We start from the raw sequence: 20,553 nt of genomic DNA on the forward strand, positions 1-20,553 counted from the left end.
TTGCTTGCTTTGTCTCTTCTTTTGGGTACAGAAGGCACTATTAATTCTGAACTTCTGGCCCGCTTTGGACAAGGGATTCTGAGTCTTATTTTTTGGCCATAAAGGTGGGCTCCTGGCTAGGGGAGAGAGAGAGAGAAGAGACAGATGAAAGGATGGATAGATTGATAAAATGGTAGATAGGAGATGGGTGGGTGGATGGATGGATGGATAGGAGATGGATAGATAGATAGATGGGAGATGGATGGATAGATGGATAGATGGATGAATAGGAGATAGATGGGAGATGGATGGATGGATAGATGGATGGATGCATGGATAGGAGATGGAAGGATGGATAGATAGGGGATGAATGGATGGATGAATAGGAGATGGATAGATAGATGGCAGATAGATGGATGGATAGATGGATAGATAGGGGATGGATGGATGGATAGATGGATGGAGATGGATGGATGGATGAGAGACAGATGGATGGATAGATAGGAGATAGTAGTCTCCCACTGTTGACTTTTACTGGCCCACTGGAATCTGGACCATTTGATTTAATCTGAACAGCTGTTTATATTCTGCCTTAAAAAAAAAAAGATCAGGGTGCCCCTTTAACCACATTATTTACCAGAAAAGGCTGCAGCCCCTTTCTCCATACAAATAATAATAATAAAAATAAAAATAAAAATAATAATAATAATAATAATAATAATAATAATAATACACCCAACTCGCAGCAACTCTGGGATTGCATAGATTATATTAACTATATAGATTATGGATATGGATTTCCCCACCTCCATCCCACCCTGGGATCTCTCTCAAGTATTGCCTGAAAGCTTTAAGTACTTTGGTACTCCAAAGGGGCCGAACCTTGAATTGTTGCTGATGGTGAAAGCAGAGATATGCAAAAGCATGAACCGCAAATCTCAGAATCCCTTCTTGCTGAGATGACGCAGATCCTGGGAAATGCGTAACTCTCATTAAAGAAAAGGAATCAGGGATGATTCTTTGTTAGATGATTCTTCCCTCTCCAAGGGCTTCATGGGCCTCCCTCAAGTATTAATGTTTCTGAGAGGCTGAGAATGTGGATTCTCTTTTTTTAATGGCTCAAAACAGAGCAGAACCGTTCTGGTTAAAAGAGATGCGTCTCTGGTGCAGAGTCCTTCTCTTTCCCCCCAGAGTGAGCTTCACAAGGACTGAGGAGACAAGTTCCAGATCTTCTCTGTTGCAGGTTCACCAACCTCTTGCTTGCTTGTTGAAGCAGCAAAGCGTGATGTGGGGTCGGCACAGGGGCTGTCTGAAGAAGCTTGTGGTTTGCAAATCAGAGTTATATTCTGGTCTAACTGGGGAATCTAGTCCATGAGGAGGAGGAGGAGGAAGCAGGTTTTGTGACTGGGCTGCTGCCAGGAATTATGTAAATCTTTTATTTTCTCCCGAGGCTTCTTTGCTTTTAATTAACTTGGGCCACTTTAATGCAGGGACCTCTTATTTTTCTGTCACTTTTTGCTTCTTTTCCTTCTTCCTTCAATCCTGTTTCCATCTTTTCTCCCATCTGTCTTTTTCCCCTCTCTTCCCCATCCTTCCTTCCACCTTCCTTTCTCTTTCTTTCAGACCAGTTCCACCATATCACTGACCTCTGAGCCTTCCCTGCAGCTATCTTCTGGACAGACTGACCCAGCTCCGTCTCATATCCTTCCTCCTGCTGCTTTAAAGCAACAAAAGGCAAAATATGATGGGTGCGACCTGGGTTCTCTGGCCCCTCTTGAGTTGGAGGTCCTTCACATTGACGAGAAAAGCAGTGGTTTAGCCGTGGCTTCGATTCCAGCGCGCGCTCCCACCACCTTGCATCGTCACCCGTCTGGACCCTGGACAAAGCCTCCTCTTGCCAAAGCTTCTGCCAGTCTCACAAGCTCAGATGGGCTAAGCAAAACCACTCCTGACAGGTCATGCCTCTCTGTTTCTGAGGCCAAGTCATTATCTGTTTGCGCTGGTGGTGCAGGGCTTCCGAATCAGAGACCTGTGGAACCAGAAGAAACTTGGAGGGGGAAGCAAAAAAGTGAAGTCCAGGATGCCATTGCTTTGGTTTCGAGCAGGGTGAAAGTGCCAGCCTCCCAAGAACTGGAACGGGGGCCTGCCTTTCAGCTAAAAGCTTCTGCTTTCAAGGAGAACGGAATCGGGACAATCGGTTGCGCCAGGCAGAGCAATTCAGAAACATCTCTGTGTGCACCAAGGACGTCCCCCAGGAAAGACCATGTTGTGCCAGCAGGATGCAGACCAGATCTTTTTAATGTAGAAAGATGGGAGAGCTTTCCAGGCACCAAAGGGCAGCTGGGCTGGGCTGTGCAGCAGGGCTCCAACCAGAGGACTGAAATCCGAGATCCAGTGAGGGCAAACAGCTGTCCTGATGTTGCTGACAGGGGATCCGGAAAGCATAGCCTTCTGAACGGTGTCACAGGAGGATGGTGGGACGAGCCAGCTTCCAGCTTGGCAGCTGCTCCAAAGCCTGCAGGAAATGTCTGGGGAGAAGAATTAGACGGTATCGCCGGTCCTAAAATTCCTGTGGAGAGAATTTGCACATCAAGCCAGGCAGGCATTAGAACGAATGAGATGAGGAGTGAGCTGGTGGCCAGATGGAGGGAATGTCTTCGTACTGCTTCTAGTTTGGGCTGTGCATGAAATGTGCTTTGGGGTTTTCCCCTGGATTTAGCTAGTTTGCATGCTTTTCCAAGGTAGACACAACGAGCCTCCGGGTGCAGGACGTGCTTGGTGGCAAACTGTTGCTCTTAATAAGTTTTGGGCCTTTACTTGGCTCTCTTCTGAGTTGTGAAAGTGGAAGGCTCCCTTGCATTGTTCTTGGTGGAGAAAAATAAACCGGCCTTGGAGGGATAGAACAATACAGGTAGTCCTCAACTTATGACCATTTGTTTAGTGACCATTTGAAGTTACAATGGCAGTGGAAAAAGTGATTTATGACTGGTCCTTGTGCTTACAACCATTGCAGCATCCCTGTGGTTAAAGTTCAGGCACTTGGCAACCGGCATGTATTTTTGAAGGTTGCAGCATCCTGGGGTCATGTGATCACCATTTGCGACCTTCCCGGCCGTCTTCTAACAAGCAAAGTCAATGAGGGAAGCCAGATTCACTTAACAACCGTGTGATTCACTTAATGACCACAGCAAAAAAGGTCATAAAATTGGGTGTGACTCACTTAATGACCGCCTCACTTAGCAATGGGCGTTCTGGTCCCAATTGTGGTCATTAAGTCAAGGACTACCTGTAGATGCTAAGGATAGGGCTCACTTCCAGATCATTGTTCTGTAGTCCAGTGTTTCTGAACCTCAACAACTTTAAGATGTGTGGACTTCAAATCCCAGAATTCTCCAGCCACACATCTTAAAGTTGCCGAGGTTGAGAAACTCTGCTGTAGACCGATGCAGAAAGACGTTGCCTACCCAAGTTCAAACCACAGGAAATGCTTGTTTCTTAGGCCTCGGGTTGTTGTGGTGCTGCAGTACATGCAACTGCTGTTGCTCTCCTGCAAGCCGCACTTTCACATGTTCTTATACTCGGGTTTCCCTCTGAATTCATAAACCCGGAAAAGGCTGCCAGTTGACTGTGGTGGTTTTAAGGGTTTTTCTAACCCCCAACAAAGTGTCTGCTGTTATACTTGGCCAACTGAGCTGAGTTTCTGTGTTTGGGTGATGTGGCTGGAGTTGGAGAGCTTTTCTAACGATGGATCGGCTGCTTGTGGATGTGCCAAGGGGACCGTCCTCCAGCTGAGGAAGGAATGACGTCTGCTCTTCCTGTTTGTGACCACTAACCATGTTGAACTTGAAGACGGTGCAATCTGTGCTGTTCAGTTGAAGCTTACTGAACTTGACGTTTTCCTCCCATTAAGATCAAATCTGTAATCAGGAAAACAAAAGAGATCTCCAACGTGCATCCAATGTGCCGTGATCTCTCACCGAGACGCAAGCTGGGCCCGGTCATCTTCCATAAGAATGTCTCCCAAGACCGCCTGATTGAGGAGCTGCAAGACAGGCTGGGCATCAGCAAACCAGAACAGGAGGAATGGCAGCGAAGCCCAGATGATTGGCTGACCGAGGGGGTCATCATCACCTCCAGGCCTCAGAAGAAGGAGAAAGGTGGTAGTCAACAAATAGAAAAGGTAGAAAGTAACAGTTTCTGTTCCCACCACATCGCAGGGACGTCTGGAGGCGTCTTCCCGCTGACAGGACGAAAGTAGTTTTTGGGTGCTTGTTGCAGAGCACCTCTTGATAATTCCAGAAAGAGCATTCCCGCTGCTGAGAGCAGATGAATCCTCTCTCTTCTTGGTCATCCCTACAGCAGACGAAACCAAAACAATTGTATAAGCTGCACCTTGGCATGCTTGGCCTATTAGAGTCCTGCCAGTCAGTTTGAAATTTAGGGATCAGCCCTAATCTGAGCATCGAGAGAGCAGATAACGCTGTGATGTAGCTTCCGAAATGAGAGAAACGCAGGTGCTCCCTTTATGGTATGCCAAAATAAGGATCTGTCCCTTGTACATTTGTGGGCATTAATGTTCTGCTGGACACCAGAAGAGCACAATGGAATTCGAGATAAGCTTGTTTTCCTGGTTGGTTACTAGAAAGTAAATGAGATGGAGAGCTTCATTCTGCTCTCTAACTGGTATTTCAATCATTTGAGGTTGCAGGCTGCAGGCTTAGTCTGTTGGATTTCCATACAAGTTGGCTTGTAATCTGTACTCCTCTGGACTGTTTTCGTCTATAATGGATTTGAGATCACGGACCGGTTATAGGTCAGTCCCTTAGAAATAGGAATCTCAGATGTAGAATGAGGCCTCGCGGATTTTTCCAAGCAAAACCGTTGATTGCCATTTTCTTGGATGATCTGTCTAGCATCATTCAGTAGCCTTTTAAGGCCCTTCCACCCAGTTGGGGGCATCAGGGGCTAAACAGATGAAAGCCTATAAAGATGCATGCTTTCCCACTCGGTTCTCCTTGGAAGTGCCTCCATTCGTCGTCGTCCCATTTTGTGTGCCAACGGAAGCTTTATGTTCAGCAAGGTTGAGCTAGCTGGTCCTACGGCCTTAGCACAACGTTCTCCAACCTCTTGCTCTCCAGAAGGGTAGACTTCAACTCTTAGACTCCCCCAGCCTGCATGACCGTTGATGAGAATTCTGGGAGTTGACATCCACTTCCCAAAGTGGACATCCACATCCACTTTGGGAAGCCCCCAGGTTGGAGAAGTGTGCCCTGTGTTACCTTCTTCTGGTGCATTCAAATATTTCTGCGCAAGGTGTCTTTGGACTGTTCATGTTTCTCCTTGCTTTTTTCTTAGGTGGTTATCCCTGCTACATCACCTCTTCCTTTGAGAAGAACCGTCTCTGTCCCACCTTCTCCTCCACCACAGCTTCCTAAAGATGTCTCAAAGGCAGCCTCTTGCAAAGCCACTCTTGCCTCTTCTCTCCCACCTGCTCCGCCGCCGCCGCCCCAGCCCCTGCCCCCATCGCCACACATCCCTCAGCTGCGCTATGTGCCATCCGCCCACCCGACTCAGCCTCCGCTCCGGTGGGAAATGCTGTTGGAAGAAGGTCCCTCCCATCAGGCACCGATTCCCACCCAGCCCATAGGAACGGCCCCTCCCTCCAAAATGATGGTGTCGGTTAGCTGTCAAACAGAGGAGGATTCCTTCTCTCCACCACAGCAGGCACGGTCTCCCTTTGATGTTATAGCTGATCCTCAGCGGGAAGGAAGAGCAGCTGGGACGTCACTGAGTCCAGTTTCCATTGTGAAATACAGGGCTCCAGGCTTCCCTGGCCTGGTGTCCTTCAGACGTGTGGGCTTCAACTCCCAGAAGTCTCTACAGTGGCAACACTGGCTAGGGAACTCTGGGAACTGAAATGCATACATCCAGAGCATGCCCCCTTGAGGAAGGCTGTGTGCAGAAGTCAGAAGGGCTACGATGGGGAAGTCCGTGGCATGCCCTGGGTTGGGGACAGCCGAGAATTCCATAATTGGACCAGAATAATTGGTCCGAGAATTAGAGTGTTGTAAAATATAGGGAGGAATATCTCCTTAGCTCAAAAGTCCCATTGCTGAAGACGGCGTGGCTGGGATTTTCGGTGACATTGGACGTGAGCTTGCAGAAGCTCTGCATGATTTGCTAGAGCTGGTAGGCTCAAAAATCACCGTAGAGGTGAAGGAAGAATCTGAACTTTCTCTGGCTGTCCCAAGGCTTCAGGGCGTTGTGTTGCAGAAGCATCCAGGGGCTCCATGGTTCAATATACTGCTTGCCTCCTTCCTCTCCAGTCTAGCTCCACTTAGAAAAGTCTGTAGCTTCATTGATTGATTGATTATGTGCCATCAAGTAGTTCTGGGCTCCTAGTGACCACAGAATAGATTTATAGCTAGCCCAGGTGATATCTAAGGTAGATGTGTACATCCAGAGGGTCAGAGCTGTTTGCAGGATTTTGCCTTTGGAGGGTCCAGAAGTTTTGACCAAATTGTCATGTTCAACGCAGCGGAAGGGAAAAAACGACTGGAGAGTTAACATAGGTGTTTTATTTTAATTGAGGGTACAGGTAGTCCTCGCTTAACAACCATTCATTTTGTGACGGTTCAGACTTACAACGGTGCTGAAAAAACCGACTTATGACCGGTCTCCACACTTACAACCGTCACAGTGGTCACATGGTCATGATTTGGGTGCTTGGCAGCCAGTTCACATTTATGACAGTTGCAGTGTCCTGTGGTCATGGGACTGCCATTTTTGACCTTCCTGGCTGGCTTCTGGCTAGCAGAATCAATGGGGAGCTGTATGATTTGCTTAACAATGACATGGTTTGCTTAACACCTGTGGTGATTCGCTTAACGACCGCTGCAAAAAAGGTCATAAAATCAGGTCAGATTAGCTTAATGGCTGCATCGCTTAGCAACCAAAATTCTGGTCCCAATTGTGGTCATTAAGTGAGGACTACCTGTAGATGCAAGCAAAGTCAAATCAAATGTTTAGTTCTGGATCAGTCTAAAATGGCCAGAAAAAGATAGATAGCTTTTCTATAACTTGCACACCTTTGTAATGCTGTTATGGGAAATCCATTATTTTAGATGCAGAATGAGATCCAGGTTTTGCACTCAGAATTCACCCCGCCTTGAAAAAAAAAATGTGTTTAAATTAGGCATGGAATTCAGGGGTTTCTTAAATTCTGCAATCTCTTCAGCTTTTTAAAATGGTTGCAGCATGCACAGCTCATTATGAATTGTACCTTTCAGATCCCTCGTGTTCCGTCTTTGGACCACGCTCTTGCTACTCGCCCACCCACTCCTGAGAAGGCAGGACCTTTGCTTTAATTCCTGCTCCAGCATGTCGAGTGGAGAATAATTCCTTTGGCAAAGATGTGGACCTTGCATGGAGTTGCGAGTTGTCTGTAGAAATGCGGTTTGCTGTGTTTTTCTAAGGCTCCGTCTGCTGCGTTGCAATCTTAAAAGAAGTGGTCAGCTTCTTCAACCTAGCATGAGCGTGGAGGGTTCGTGGCATGACCGTCTAGAGGATGTGGAGAGTTTTGTGGCCGGAGAAAGGGAGAGAAGGCTATAGACGTTCAACAGCGGAACCCATAAAAATTCAAATTATGTGCCAAGCCCTTAAATTGCTAGTGACCTATGAGAAGTGAAAGTTGTTACAGTCCAAGTGGTGTAGCTGTACAAAGGATGGCTTACGAATCCTACAGACTTGTGTGATTCCTCCCTTCAAGGGATGAGAATAATATGGTCAAAAGATGCTGGTGGAGTAAGAGAGGGCTCATAAAGGGGGTGGGGGCTTGAAGTTTGTCCATTCTTATTATACAGGTAGTCCTTGACTTAATGACCATTCATTTAGTGACTAAAGTTACAGTGGCACTGAAAAAAGTTACTTACGACCAGTCCTTGCACTTACGGCTGCCATGACATCCCCATGGTCACATGTCCAAAATTCGGATGCTTGGCAACTGGCTCACACTTAGGATGGTTGCAGCGTTCCGCAGTCACGTGACGGCCATTTGCAACCTTCCCAGCCGGCTTCCGACAAGCAAAGTCAATGGGGGAAGCCAGATTTGCTTAATGATCATGGTGATTTGCTTATTGACTGCAGTGATTCACTTAATGACCATGGCAAAAAAAGTTGTAAAATTGGTTGACTCACTTAACAACCGCCTCACTTAGCAACAGAAGTCTCAGTCCCAATTGTGGTCGTAAGTTGAGGACTACCTGTCAAGCGTGGCACGAAATCATGTAACTTTGCTTTATTCGTTAATCTGTCTGGAGGCTGCTCGACACAGAACTTTTGTGGCGGTTCAGAATCAGCTTCTGATCTACCCTTGGTCATGTCAGCTATACCAAGAGGCTGAGCTGATGTGTTGTTAATGTTGCTGTGAACATACACAAAATCACAGCAAAGCTTGTCTTCTTGTTTTGAAGCAACGGTGCAACCACAAGCAATCTACCTTCCCTGAATTGGCTGGAACTTTTGCCTCCCTCTTACCTCCTTTCTCTGGCCTCAGTGCCCTTCAGAACTGTGCTTTGAGGGGTTGAGGAGTGGAAATGATGGCGCAACGCTGCGGTGCGGAAGTGCTCTGAAAGTTGCCTGGCCTTGCAAATGCTTAGAGCGCTGGCCCTCTTCTTAGGAAGACCGCTCCAACAAACTTGTTGACAGCCACCCTTTCTCTCCTCAAGTGTGATCCTTGGCCAGCTTCTGCAGTTGCATCGACAGTTCCAGGACCCATGAATGCAAACTCAGAACGGCTTGTTGAAGTTCCGTGGGCAGAAGGGCTCTGTTGTGGGTTTTGCCTTACCATCTCTGCTTGGGTCTCTCCTTTAGTTTATGTCCCAGGGAAAAGGCGGTGGCAGCTACCCATCCTCAACTCCTCCAAAGCCTGGCAGCCAGTTGGACAGCATGCTTGGAAGCCTCCAGTCTGACTTGAACAAACTTGGGGTCGCGACAGTTGCCAAAGGCGTATGCGGAGCCTGCAAGAAGCCAATTGCTGGACAGGTGAGCCGCAGGGAGAGCACCCCCTGCTCCCCGAAGGAGAACTTCAGCTCCATCATTGAGAGCCAGTCTGGTGTAGTGGTGAAGGCGCTGGACTAGAAACCAGGAGTCTGTGAGTTCTAGTCCTCCCTTAGGCATGAAAGCCAGCTGGGTGACCTTGGGCCAGTCCTCCTCTCTCTCCAACCCACCTCACAGGGTTGTTGTTGTGGGGAAAATAGGAGGTGGAAGCACTTGGGTTGCATAAATTAAGGTGGGAGGTAAATAAACATAAACGTTAAAAGATCAGAGAGGGCTGTTAAAAGCATAGAGATAAATGGAGTGGCCATGCTGAAGAACCTGGAGTACAGGTAGCCCTTGACATACAACCATTTGTTTAGCGATTATTCGAAGTTACGATGGCACTGGAAAAAATGAATTATGACTGGTCTTCACACTTACGACCGTCACAGCATCCCCGCAGTCATGTGATCAGAATTTAGGCGCTTGGCAACCGGCATGTATTTACAGCAGTTGCAGCGTCCTTGGGTCATGTGATCGCTATTTGCGACCTTCCCAGCTAGCTTCTGACAAGCAAAATCAATGGGGGAAGCCGGATTTGCTTAACGACCACTTGATTCACTTAACAACCACAGCGATTCACTTAATGACTGTGGCAAAAAAGGTCATAAAATCAGGCGTGGCTCACTTAACTGCCTCACTTAGCGACGGAAGTTCTGTTCCCAATTGTCATAAGTCGAGGACTACCCAACTGTGTAACCCCTAGCCAGGGGTGGAGTGAGCTCCTCCAGGGATTCTACCCAGCCCACGAAGGACAGCCTTTTTTGAGATGATAGACACTCAGTTTTCCTCCTACTCCAGTCCAGGCTGCCACCTGAGTTCCAAGAATGTTTTCTCTCCTTGGTGCTGAGCTCTGCCTGACGTGTTCCCACACGAGATGCTTTACCTGGAAGGTGGAGCATTTCCCGGAGCCAGGACTCTCTCCTGTTCCTCCTCCCACCTTAGGTTGTCACAGCAATGGGAAAGACGTGGCACCCCGAGCATTTCGTTTGCACCCATTGCCAGGAGGAGATCGGGTCCCGGAATTTCTTCGAGCGTGACAGCCAGCCCTACTGCGAGAAGGATTATCACAACCTCTTCTCGCCTCGCTGCTACTACTGCAACGGTCCCATCCTGGATGTAAGTCCCCGAGGCGTGACGTCTTCGCTTTTCTATTAACTCGGTTTCTCCTAACCTGTTTCCTCTCTAGAGGTCTTAACTTCCCTTAATCGCTCAACGTGGACCAGGCTGGATGGTGGACTGTGCAACTGGAAGTCAAGATACCTTGATTTGGACTTGCCATAATCCCTCACCTTGACCAGGCTGGAGAGTGGATTATGCAAGTGGAAATCCAAGGTGTCTGGAGAAAACCACGCTGGGTCTGTTGTCTGTGTTGTTCTGCTCGCATGCCCTGTGTTTTTATGCATCTACTTTAGGCTATTTATTCTTTACGCTTTCTTCTTATCAGAAAGTGGTCACGGCCTTGGACAGGACATGGCACCCCGAACACTTCTTCTGCGCCCAGTGCGGAGCATTCTTTGGCCCTGAAGGTATGGCCCCTGAAAGATGATTTACTAATTTTTCTCCACGTAGCTTGTTGCCAAACGTGTGACTTGCCCTGAAGAATTGAATGTTGGGTCTTACGACTTGATAGCAGGGCTGGCATTTGATTTCTGCTTGTTCCTCTCCCCATCCCCACTCCTGCCCCCCAATTTTGCAAGGGTGATGGAGGCATTATTCTTACGAATTTGGTGCAGAGCCATTTAAATGACCTATAATATAAAGAGCTCTTAGTATGTATAGCATAGTATGTATTGCAGTAAAGCGAGTTTTGAACCATAAACAAGCTAGTCTTCAGGTCACTTGTGTGCATAATTCTTCGAAAGTAAATGTCATTTAATTTTACAAGATCACCCCCCTCCACTAGTATCTTTAATAAGATTGCCCTCTCGTCTAGCATCTTTGCAGCTCAACCTTGACAGCTCAAGACAAGTCTGTTTTTTGAGGGGTGGGGGGGAAGATCCATATCCCACTGCCCAAAGATGGAATGCCGTTGTTTTTATTTAAGCATGAATTGGTTTCTCATCTTTTCCCAACTGGCACCAGAACAATGCAGCCAATTCTCACTGGCTTCAGAGGTCAGCTGTGGTGGGATTGGCACTGGGAATTCTTGGGGCAGGAAGGCTGATTATGCCAACCAACGACAGCCTTCTGCCTCCAAAGCTGAGAACTGCAAGGCAAAATATAATTAAGCCATGGGAAAGAAAAAGGCCAACACTGTAACGGGGGACTGCACTCTCATGTTGGCGGAGGGCCACGAACTGCTTAAAGTGGCTTGATCCTAGTGTGAGAGTTTGCGGGGAGGCCAGAAGAACAGGACAGTACCCTGGGTGTAAACAATCAAGAGAGAGGTGGGGAATCTGCTGGCAATTTATCTCATAAATAGCAATTCAGCCCAGGTGGAAAAAAAACTGAAGCATTTCCAGTCACACACAGAGACTTCATCTTAATCAGCTCGCTACAAAGGAGGCTGGGAAATTCCTCTTTCCATTTCCAAGATTCCATATTTATTCCAGACTACAGGTAGTCCTCGCTTAACAACCATTCGCTTAAAGACAGTTCGGAGATAACAACGGGGCTAAAAAGGTTACTTACGACCTGTCCTTGAAGTTACGACCGTCGCACCACCTCCATGGTCATGAGATTGCAATTTGGGTGTTTGGCAACCGGCACGTATTTACGACCAGTTGCGGCATCCTGCGGTCACGTGATCAGAGTTTGTGACCTTCCCAGCTGGCTTCCGACAAGCCAAATCAATGGGGAGCCATTGATTCACTTAATCATGTAGAAATGGTTGTAAAATCAGGTCCAGTCACATGATGCCTCGCTTAACGACTGCATTGTTTAGCGACTAAAATTATGGTCCCAATTGCAGTCATTATAGGCCTCGCTTAACTACTGCAATTGGGACTGGAATTTTAGTCGCTAAACTATGTAATATTAAAGATAGGTAAAGGTAAAGGTTTCCCTTGACGTAAAGTCCAGTCGAGTCCGACTCTAGGGGGTGGTGCTCATCTCCGTTTCTAAGCCTTGGAGCCGGCGTTGTCATAGACACTTCCGGGTCATGTGGTCGGCATGACGACACGGAACGCCGTTACCTTCCCGCCAAAGCGGTACCAATTAATCTACTCACATTTGCATGTTTTCGAACTGCTAGGTGAGCAGGAGCTGGGACGAGCAACGGGAGCTCACCCCGCCGCGCGGTTTCGAACCGCCGACCTTCCGATCGACAGCTCAGCGGTTTAACCCGCAGCGCCACCGCGTCCCTAATATTAAAGATACTTTCTTGAAAACTGGGAAGTTATTGCTTCCTTGATCTCACCCATGACATCCTTCTTCAAAATGGTCAATAGTTACATCACCAAGTTTTGTCAGTAGTGGACAGAAGGATACTTTGGGGGGTTGCAAACCAAAGCATAGGTATCGCTCTAAAAATTCTACCCCGATGGGAAAGATTGTGCAGAGGGCAGGAGAAAAGGAATGGAAGAGAGAGCAGACATAAACCATCAAGGGATGGAAGGGGACTCATAAACAGCAACCCAGCCAGGTGTAGAGAAAGCTGGGGAGAAGCATTTAGCAAAGAGAAGCAAAGGGACTCTACCTTAAACAAATCAGAAGAAATGAGAGTTGGAAATGCAAAAATGAGCTTCCATGGCTGACCAGTGGTTAAAGCATTGGAGTAAGACAGGGGAGCCCACATTCAAATCCACGGTCAGTCATGGAAGCCCTTTGGACCAGCCATTGTCTCTCAACCCAACCAACTTCACAGGTGGGGGTGGGGGGTGGGGATAAAACTGGAGGAGGGAATTCTGTGAATGCTGTCAGGAATTCCTGGAGGAGATTTGAAGTATAAATTTTAGCAAAGAATAATTAAAAAGCACAGCAGGTTAATAAGGATAACAGAAGAAGGCACCGGTAAAACATGTACAGGGAAGGAGGTCCATCATGGAGTTCTCAGCTGAGATGGGAGTCTGTTCTCTGGCTTCTGCCATAGCCAGTTGATCCTGCACCATAAAATCCAAAGGTCACGCAATCCTGCCCTCCTGTGGCAAAGCTGTGCATGTGTCCCACAGAGAAAGGGGACTTTGCAGCATACAGTGTTGTAGCTTTGCTCTTGAGATGCAGCTTCTTCTGTCCTTCAGAAACCTCCTCAGAAAGTGGAACTGCTGGATCTAGTTTGGTCAAAGGGCGTGTGACGCAGTGTAAACAAAGGTGCTTTAGGAATGTCTAGCTCAGTGTTTCTCAACCTTGGCCACTAAGACATGTGGACTTCAACTCCCAGAATTCCCCAGCCAGCCTAATGTGTATTTATTTATTTATCATATTTCTTCACCACCCATCTCGTATAGCTATGTGTATCCCTTCCCATCCTTTCCCTCCCCTCCTGTCATGAGTAAGGATGGCCAGCAGGGGGCTCCCACCCAGACTGTCAAGCGCATGCGTAGCACTGAGGAACTGTTCAGCCATTCAAAGAGACACAGATCGGGACCGCCTTAACCTTTGGGGTTTATAGGGCTGGGTTTTCCCACGCTTCCTCAGTTTGTTAGGATTCTTGTTAAGTACTACTAATAAATATTAGAGACCAAGTCCTCGCCTCAGTGTGTTTCCTGGTAATCAGGACACCTCCCCTCCCCCCTTCCTCTTCTCTCCTTCCTCCCTCCCCTCCCCTCCCCTCCATTATCCATCCATCCATCCATCCACCCACCCAAGAAAATGGGCGACTTCAGCCACTTAGACCTCCCCCACATATTATCCCTGCAGCCTCCTCTCTTAATATTTAAATCATGATTTCTATTTAGAATCCAAGCCACAGCTATATTGCTTTCTTGAAAAAGCCATTTATTCTGCTCTTCAGATAAAACCGCTTGGTTAACTGGCTTCCCATTCCATTTTGCTTCCAGGCTTCCACGAGAAGGATGGCAAAGCCTACTGCCGCAAAGATTACTTCGATATGTTTGCTCCGAAATGTGGTGGCTGTGCCCGCGCCATCTTGGAAAACTACATCTCTGCCTTGAACACCCTCTGGCACCCCGAGTGTTTCGTGTGCCGGGTAGGAGACCTCGTGATTCCTTCCTTTCCATTCTGTTTTGGGGGTCACCTGCCCACCTAAGATGCCACAAGGGTCATTCCTGGGGGGTGGGGGGAAGGTGGTTCAGCAGGTACATCTCTCATTTTTTTTAAATAAGACCTTTATTAATTTTCAGAGTATAATTAAAATACAAAATATAGAATATAGAAAAGCTGGAGCATAGGGCTAAAGAAGAAAAGAAAAAACTATAAAAGTGCAAGCAGATCGAAAACAGAAAGTGACATCCAACTTTCTCCAATACAGATATGAATAAGTTTACAAATATAATCTCTTTGGTAAAGGTAAAGGTTTCCCTTGACATTAAGTCCAGTCGTGTCCGACTCTAGGGGGCGGTGCTCATCTCCGTTTCAAAGCCGAAGAGCCGGCGTTTGTCCAAAGACACTTCCTCCGTGGTCATGTGGCCGGCATGACTAAACGGAACGCCGTTACCTGCCCGCCTAAGCGGTACCTATTAATCGACTCACATTGGCGCGTTTTCTATCAAAGCAAACCATTTAATCACTAAAACCCAAAATCAAAGCTTCATTTTTTTCCTAGCACAAGCGAATAATCTGAAAGTGGTTGCCAAGTAGAAATAAATCCAGAAACAGTGTTTTCGCTTATTAACGCTGTTAACTTAGCCATTTGGGCCAAATCCATTAGTTTAATAATCCAATCTTCCACTGTAGGTATTTGTGAATCTTTCCATCGCTGTGCATATCAAAGTCTTGCTGCTGTAATCGTATATAAAAGCAAAATCCCATATTGTTTCTCAAGTTCCTTCTCCATCAATCCCAAGAGGAACAGTTCTGGGTTGTTTTGTAAGTCCACTTTGAGGATCTTTTGAAGAATAGCACGTATTTGATCCAAAATTCTTTGGCCTTCTCACAAGTCCACCAAAGAGGAGGAGCGCATGACAAGGATGATAAGTTCCTTCACCCTCTAAACATTTCCTGCAGGTACATCTCTCATTTGGAAGGATCATATACTCCACAAAGACAGTTAGGGTTATATTTCAGGTTTTGGGAGCTTGCCATAAGGAAAGGATGCACGTCCCTTCCCTATGATTTGGATGCCTGGCAACCAGTTTGCATTTATGACCATCGCAGCATCCCGTGGTCATGCGATCGCCATTTTTGACCTTCCTGGCTGGCTTCTGGCAAGCAAAATCAACGGGGAACCACACGATCCGCTTAACATGGTTCACTTAATGCCCACAGCAATTTGCTTAGCGACTGCCACAAAAAAGGTCATAACATTGGGTGGGATTCGCTTAATGACCACTTTGCTTAGCAACCAAAATTCCGGTCCCAATTGTCATTAAGCGAGGACTACCTGTATAAAAGCACTTACTGTTTTGATAGTTTTACCATTTGTGTTATTTTTATCGTTTATGGGTCCTGAGGGCTTCCGGCAATTCTCTCCAAGATTTCTAATAAATGTAACGAACAGACAGGGTACTCACCACCAATCCCCCCCCCCTTTTTTTTAAATCAAGAGCACTTTGCTCTTAAGTGTTCTTTGTTCCGAGCTCCCCTGCCTTGCTGCTCGTCCCTGATACGGATCGTTTTCCTTCCTGGGCAGGAATGCTTTACTCCATTCATCAACGGCAGCTTCTTCGAACATGACGGGCAACCCTACTGTGAGGTGCACTACCATGAGCGCCGCGGCTCGCTCTGCTCCGGCTGCCAGAAGCCCATCACGGGGCGCTGCATCACTGCGATGGCCAAGAAATTCCACCCGGAACACTTCGTCTGTGCCTTCTGTCTCAAACAGCTCAACAAGGGAACCTTCAAAGAGCAGAACGACAAGCCGTACTGTCAGAACTGCTTCCTGAAACTCTTCTGCTAAGGCCCAGCTCACCATCGGTGGTGTCTCCTGCCAGGAAACCCGGCCTTGTGGCTTGTCACCCAAGTTCAGTCACTTGAGGCGTGAATGGGTGGATGTAGGAGAGGAGGAGGAGCAGGATTAGCGTGTGTGTGGATGTGAATGAGATGCTCACAGTTGCTCTGGGACGGTGGGAAATCCAGAGAAAGAGGCACAATGGACTATTGAGGTTGGACCTTCTCCAACCTGCCCCCCCCCATTAACAGGGGAACCACACCTCCCAGAATTCTGAGCCAGCGTTGCTTGGGAATTCTGGGAACTCTGGTTCCACAAGACATTGGGGAGACGCCAAGTTGGAAGACGTTGAGTCAGAAGCAGCGTTTGAACGGGAAGGTTGCTTTCCTTGTACCTTAGTGACGCCTGAGCCATGAAGGGAGTTGGGGTTGGTTTGGTGAGCAGTGGCCAGGAGACAAGCAGGGTGATTTTGGTTTGGGGATAGGGAACAAGGATTCTCCCAAAGAGGGTGAAATCTTGTGGGTGCTGTGTTGGGAGGACACTGGTTTCTGGAGTCCTTACGTTCTCCTTCCGTGGTTCACGGAACAGTGGTCAGAATTCTAGTAGGTGCCCATAAAACCTCTCACTGTTGCATAAAGAGTGGGTGGACCTTCCCCTTATCTTTCTTTTCTGAGATTTTCCAACCGTTGTTGGCAGCCCCTATCTGAGAATTCCTTAGAATGCAGGGGTTCTCCATGGGTTGGGAAAAAATCCGCTTCCAGATGGGGAGAGGTCGTCCCAGTCCCCTGGAGCAAAGCTTTTCGACAAAGGTCTGACCTATTTTTGTGGTTGCACCCGAGAGGCAGGAGAAATGTAAAACCACCAATCTTGACTTTTCTGCCTCTCAGTTTTCCTTCCCCAGCCCGTCTCTCGTACCTGTGAAAGATGCTTCACAGAGATGACTTTCTGAGCAATAATGACTTTTTATATTGACTTAGCAATTTCATAAAGCCCTTGGTGTTCTGCTCAAGCCCTTTTTCTCTCCATGGCGTTTTGACTGTGAGAGAAATGGTCTTTTTGCTATCAAACCGAATACTGTGTGTTTGGGTGAGGAATGCTGGTTTTTTTTACACTGGGTCTTGAATGCATAACAAAAAAGCTTTTAAAACTCTTGTATGAGATTTTAGTTTTATGAACTCTTTTGACAGATGCTTTTAGTATCTGATTGTTCTGGGCAGGGCCCTAGCTGTGTTGGTGCCTGTATCCTTGATGCTTTGATAAAACCAACTATTAATTATATATATATATATAAAAAGTCTTTTTTAAACTGGGGGCCGGAGAAGTGGAGTCTATGAGGAGTGTGTGTGTATTTTCTTTTTTTCTTTTTGCTTACTGAGTCATTGTCTATGGATCAGAACTCAACTGGAATGGATTTTGTAAAAGGAAAACTTACAAACCACTGTATTGGGAAGTCGTTCGACTTTCTCTTCCCGAGTTAAGAGCCTTAACTTCCTTTGGCAGATAAAAAAGCACAAGTGGAAACCCACTGGGTTTTAAGTTTCATAGTCTGTTTCAGATGTTGCTATTGGGTTGTTTTTTTTTGCAACATGTATTTTAGCCTTTGATCAACATCGATCAAAAACATTTGATTGATCCAAAAAAGCAGACCCTGCCCCTGCGGGAAAAACGCTGGGAAGAAAAAAAAATTAGCCTTTGATGGTTAGACTTTTTCTTCTTCTTTTTTGGCCATGCATGCTCTAACTCTGTAGTGGGAGATGCTGCAGCAGTGCGTTGCATTTAGCCATGCCGATGTCATGTCTCTCTGTTGACAAGGAATCAGGCAGCAATTCAAAAGGGAATAATGGCAGAAATACACCTCTGGCTGTGGGTCCCAGGCTGGTGGAGGCAGGCCAGGAGGGCCCTAAATCTGGACTGCTTGGGGCCTCCCTTTAAGGTCATAGAATGAAAACTGGGAAGGGACCTTGGAGGTGATCTCTCCCACCTCTGGCCTTGTGTGGAAATCCATGACTTCACGGAGAAAGGTTCTGCACGACTCGATGTGAATTGGCTCCTTCTCTTTAACCGCATGCTGATGGCAGGGCCTTCATCCGCTGCATCTTTGCCTGATGCTGTCCGAGCACTTTTTAAGGGACCGGTTTTTCAAAGCCTGGATTTGGGAAGAAGGCTCTTTTGAAAGCTGGGGTGTTTTATCTAGCTTTCAGCGTGGGAAAACCAATCAAATGGTTTGGCAGGCTCTCTGTTAGGATGAAAATGTGCCTTTTTTTTTTCTTTTGGGGTGGAATATCCTGTGCTACTGTAGCTTTGGCATTATAGGCAGTTTTTTCTGTGCTTCACACTTTTTTTTTTAAATAACTCTTTTAAGTGCCTCAAAATGAAGTGGGTCTTGGTTAAAGCTTCAGCTGTTCTGCTCAGGAGGAGAAGGGGGGTTTTTCCTGTGGAATTATATTTCTCTCCCCCTTCTCCATTTTCCATACTCATTTTTAAATACGTGGCCCCCTTCTTCCTTCTTAAAGTTCCTGTGATGATGCTAATAAAAATTTCAAGACAGGTTTCTGTGTCATTCATGGCTTCGAGTATGCTTGTGCATGTGTGTGGGACAGAGAACAGAATGCAGGGGTTGGGGGCCAGATGTTGAAATACAACTCCCAGAATCCCTCAACACTGGCCAGGCTGGCAGTTGGCTGCAGCTGGATTGCAAGTCAGCAAAATCTGGAAAACGACCACTTCCCACTTCCTGTTTTAGCGGCATCTTCAACCAGGAGCTTTTTTTTTTTTGCCTTTAACCATTTTTTTTCCATTCAATCATGTCCGATTCTTGGAAACTGCCTGGACAAGTCCCTGCAGTTTTCTTGGTAAGGTTTTTCGAAAGTGGTTTGCCATTGCCTCCTTCCTGGGGCTGAGAGAGGGTGACTGGCCCAAGGTCCCCCAGCTGGCTTTGCGCCTAAGACGGGACTAGAACTCAGAGTCTCCCGGTTTCTAGCCTGGTGCCTTAACCACGACACCAAACTGGCTCTCTAACCAGGAGTTAGTATAATGCTAATCTTTTCCCCCACAATCTGATGCTTTCCTGATGTGCCTTGTGGAAGACTGCGCAAACCATGGAGTGAATCTGTCTGGAAAATGGTCCATGTGTGCAAAGAAGGCAAATACCAAGTTTGTGGCTCCCTAAATATATTATTTTTGGCTTTGGGGAGGGAGCCTAATTTGTTGCTCTGTGCCTGAGTGTTGCATCACATTTAGATTGCCACTGGAGTCAAGTCACGCAGAAAGTAATTGAAAGTCCTGGAGGACTTTCAGTACAGCAGGTCCCAGTTTAAGAATGACTGGGTTTACAGACAACAACTAGTTAGGAACGGACTGCCATAAAGACTATTATATTAAAAATCCAAGTTAAGTACAATGTTTCGGGTGAAATGCACCATACTACTACTACTACTAAGTATTATTATGTTTAAGATGTTTGGAAGTGTTTCTTAAGTGTTTTCTATGCATAGTAAAGGTAAAGGTTTCCCTTGACATTAAGTCCAGTCGTGTCCGACTCTAGGGGGTGGTGCTCATCTCCGTTTCAAAGCCGAAGAGCCGGCGTTTGTCCGTAGACACTTCCTCCGTGGTCATGTGGCCGGCATGACTAAACGGAATGCCGTTACCTGCCCGCTGAAGCGGTACCTATTAATCTACTCAACTGGCGTGTTTTCGAACTGCTAGGTTGGCAGGAGCTGGGACTAGCAACAGGAGCTCACCCCGTCGTGTGGATTCGAACTGCTGACCTTCCGATCAGCAAGCTCAGCTCAGCGGTTTAACCCGCAGCGCCACCGCATCCCACTTTCTATGCATAGAAAGGTAAAATATACACAATATAGCAAGACAAATATTTGACTAACTGATGCTGAATAACTGTTCTGACTTACGTACAAATTCGACTTAAGGACGGACTTAGGAACAGAACTCGTTCTTAAACCAGGGACCCACTGAATACACTGACTAGCAAGTCTGAAATTCCCATTTGTTCATTACTTCGCATCATATTGCAATTTTACAATCTTTATAAAATCTTTTTGCAGGGTTAAGAGGAATATATTTTATTTTTTTTAGAACATGGACTTCCTTCATTTTGGTAATACATTATATTGGAAATAATTTAGTAAAATACCAAGAAAAGAGACAGGCCTAAGCTGGTACAATTTTTTAAATTTTAATGAAATATTTTAAAGACTAGATTGGAAGGTTGGCGGTTCGAATCCGCGTGACGGGGTGAGCTCCCGTGGCTAGTCCCAGCTCCTGCCAACCTAGCAGTTCGAAAACATGCAAATGTGAGTCCATTAATAGGCGCCGCTTCGGCGGGCAGGTAATGGCATTCCATTTAGTCATGCCTGCCATATGACCACGGAGGAAGTGTCTACGGACAAACACCGGCTCTTCGGCTTTGAGATGGAGATGAGCACCGCCCCCTAGAGTCGGACACGCCTGGACTTAATGTCAAGGGAAACCTTTACCTAAGGGAAATAAAAGGGTCAAGTACAAACAATAAG

At 46.8% G+C, this 20,553-nt stretch overlaps 1 protein-coding gene across 2 annotated transcripts in view; it reads left to right on the top strand.

Annotated features, from left to right (window-relative positions):
• PXN (paxillin) overlaps nt 1–18,572 on the top strand; it is a 72,665-nt gene extending 54,093 nt beyond the window's left edge. The window contains exons 7-11 of one of the 2 annotated variants that reach the window (XM_063315785.1): nt 8,851–9,021; nt 10,021–10,194; nt 10,523–10,604; nt 14,016–14,164; nt 15,767–18,572. In XM_063315785.1, the coding sequence (XP_063171855.1) occupies nt 8,851–9,021; nt 10,021–10,194; nt 10,523–10,604; nt 14,016–14,164; nt 15,767–16,033 (843 nt within the window). In that variant the 3' untranslated portion in view covers nt 16,034–18,572. Of the gene's footprint in view, nt 1–1,602; nt 2,933–8,850; nt 9,022–10,020; nt 10,195–10,522; nt 10,605–14,015; nt 14,165–15,766 lie in introns of those variants that run through there. The other variant, XM_063315784.1, reaches the window with a different exon arrangement.
• Nucleotides 18,573–20,553: the final 1,981 nt, after the last annotated feature.

Source organism: Candoia aspera, chromosome 15 (assembly GCF_035149785.1).
Source record: "Candoia aspera isolate rCanAsp1 chromosome 15, rCanAsp1.hap2, whole genome shotgun sequence".
NCBI classification, from domain to species: Eukaryota; Metazoa; Chordata; class Lepidosauria; order Squamata; family Boidae; genus Candoia; species Candoia aspera.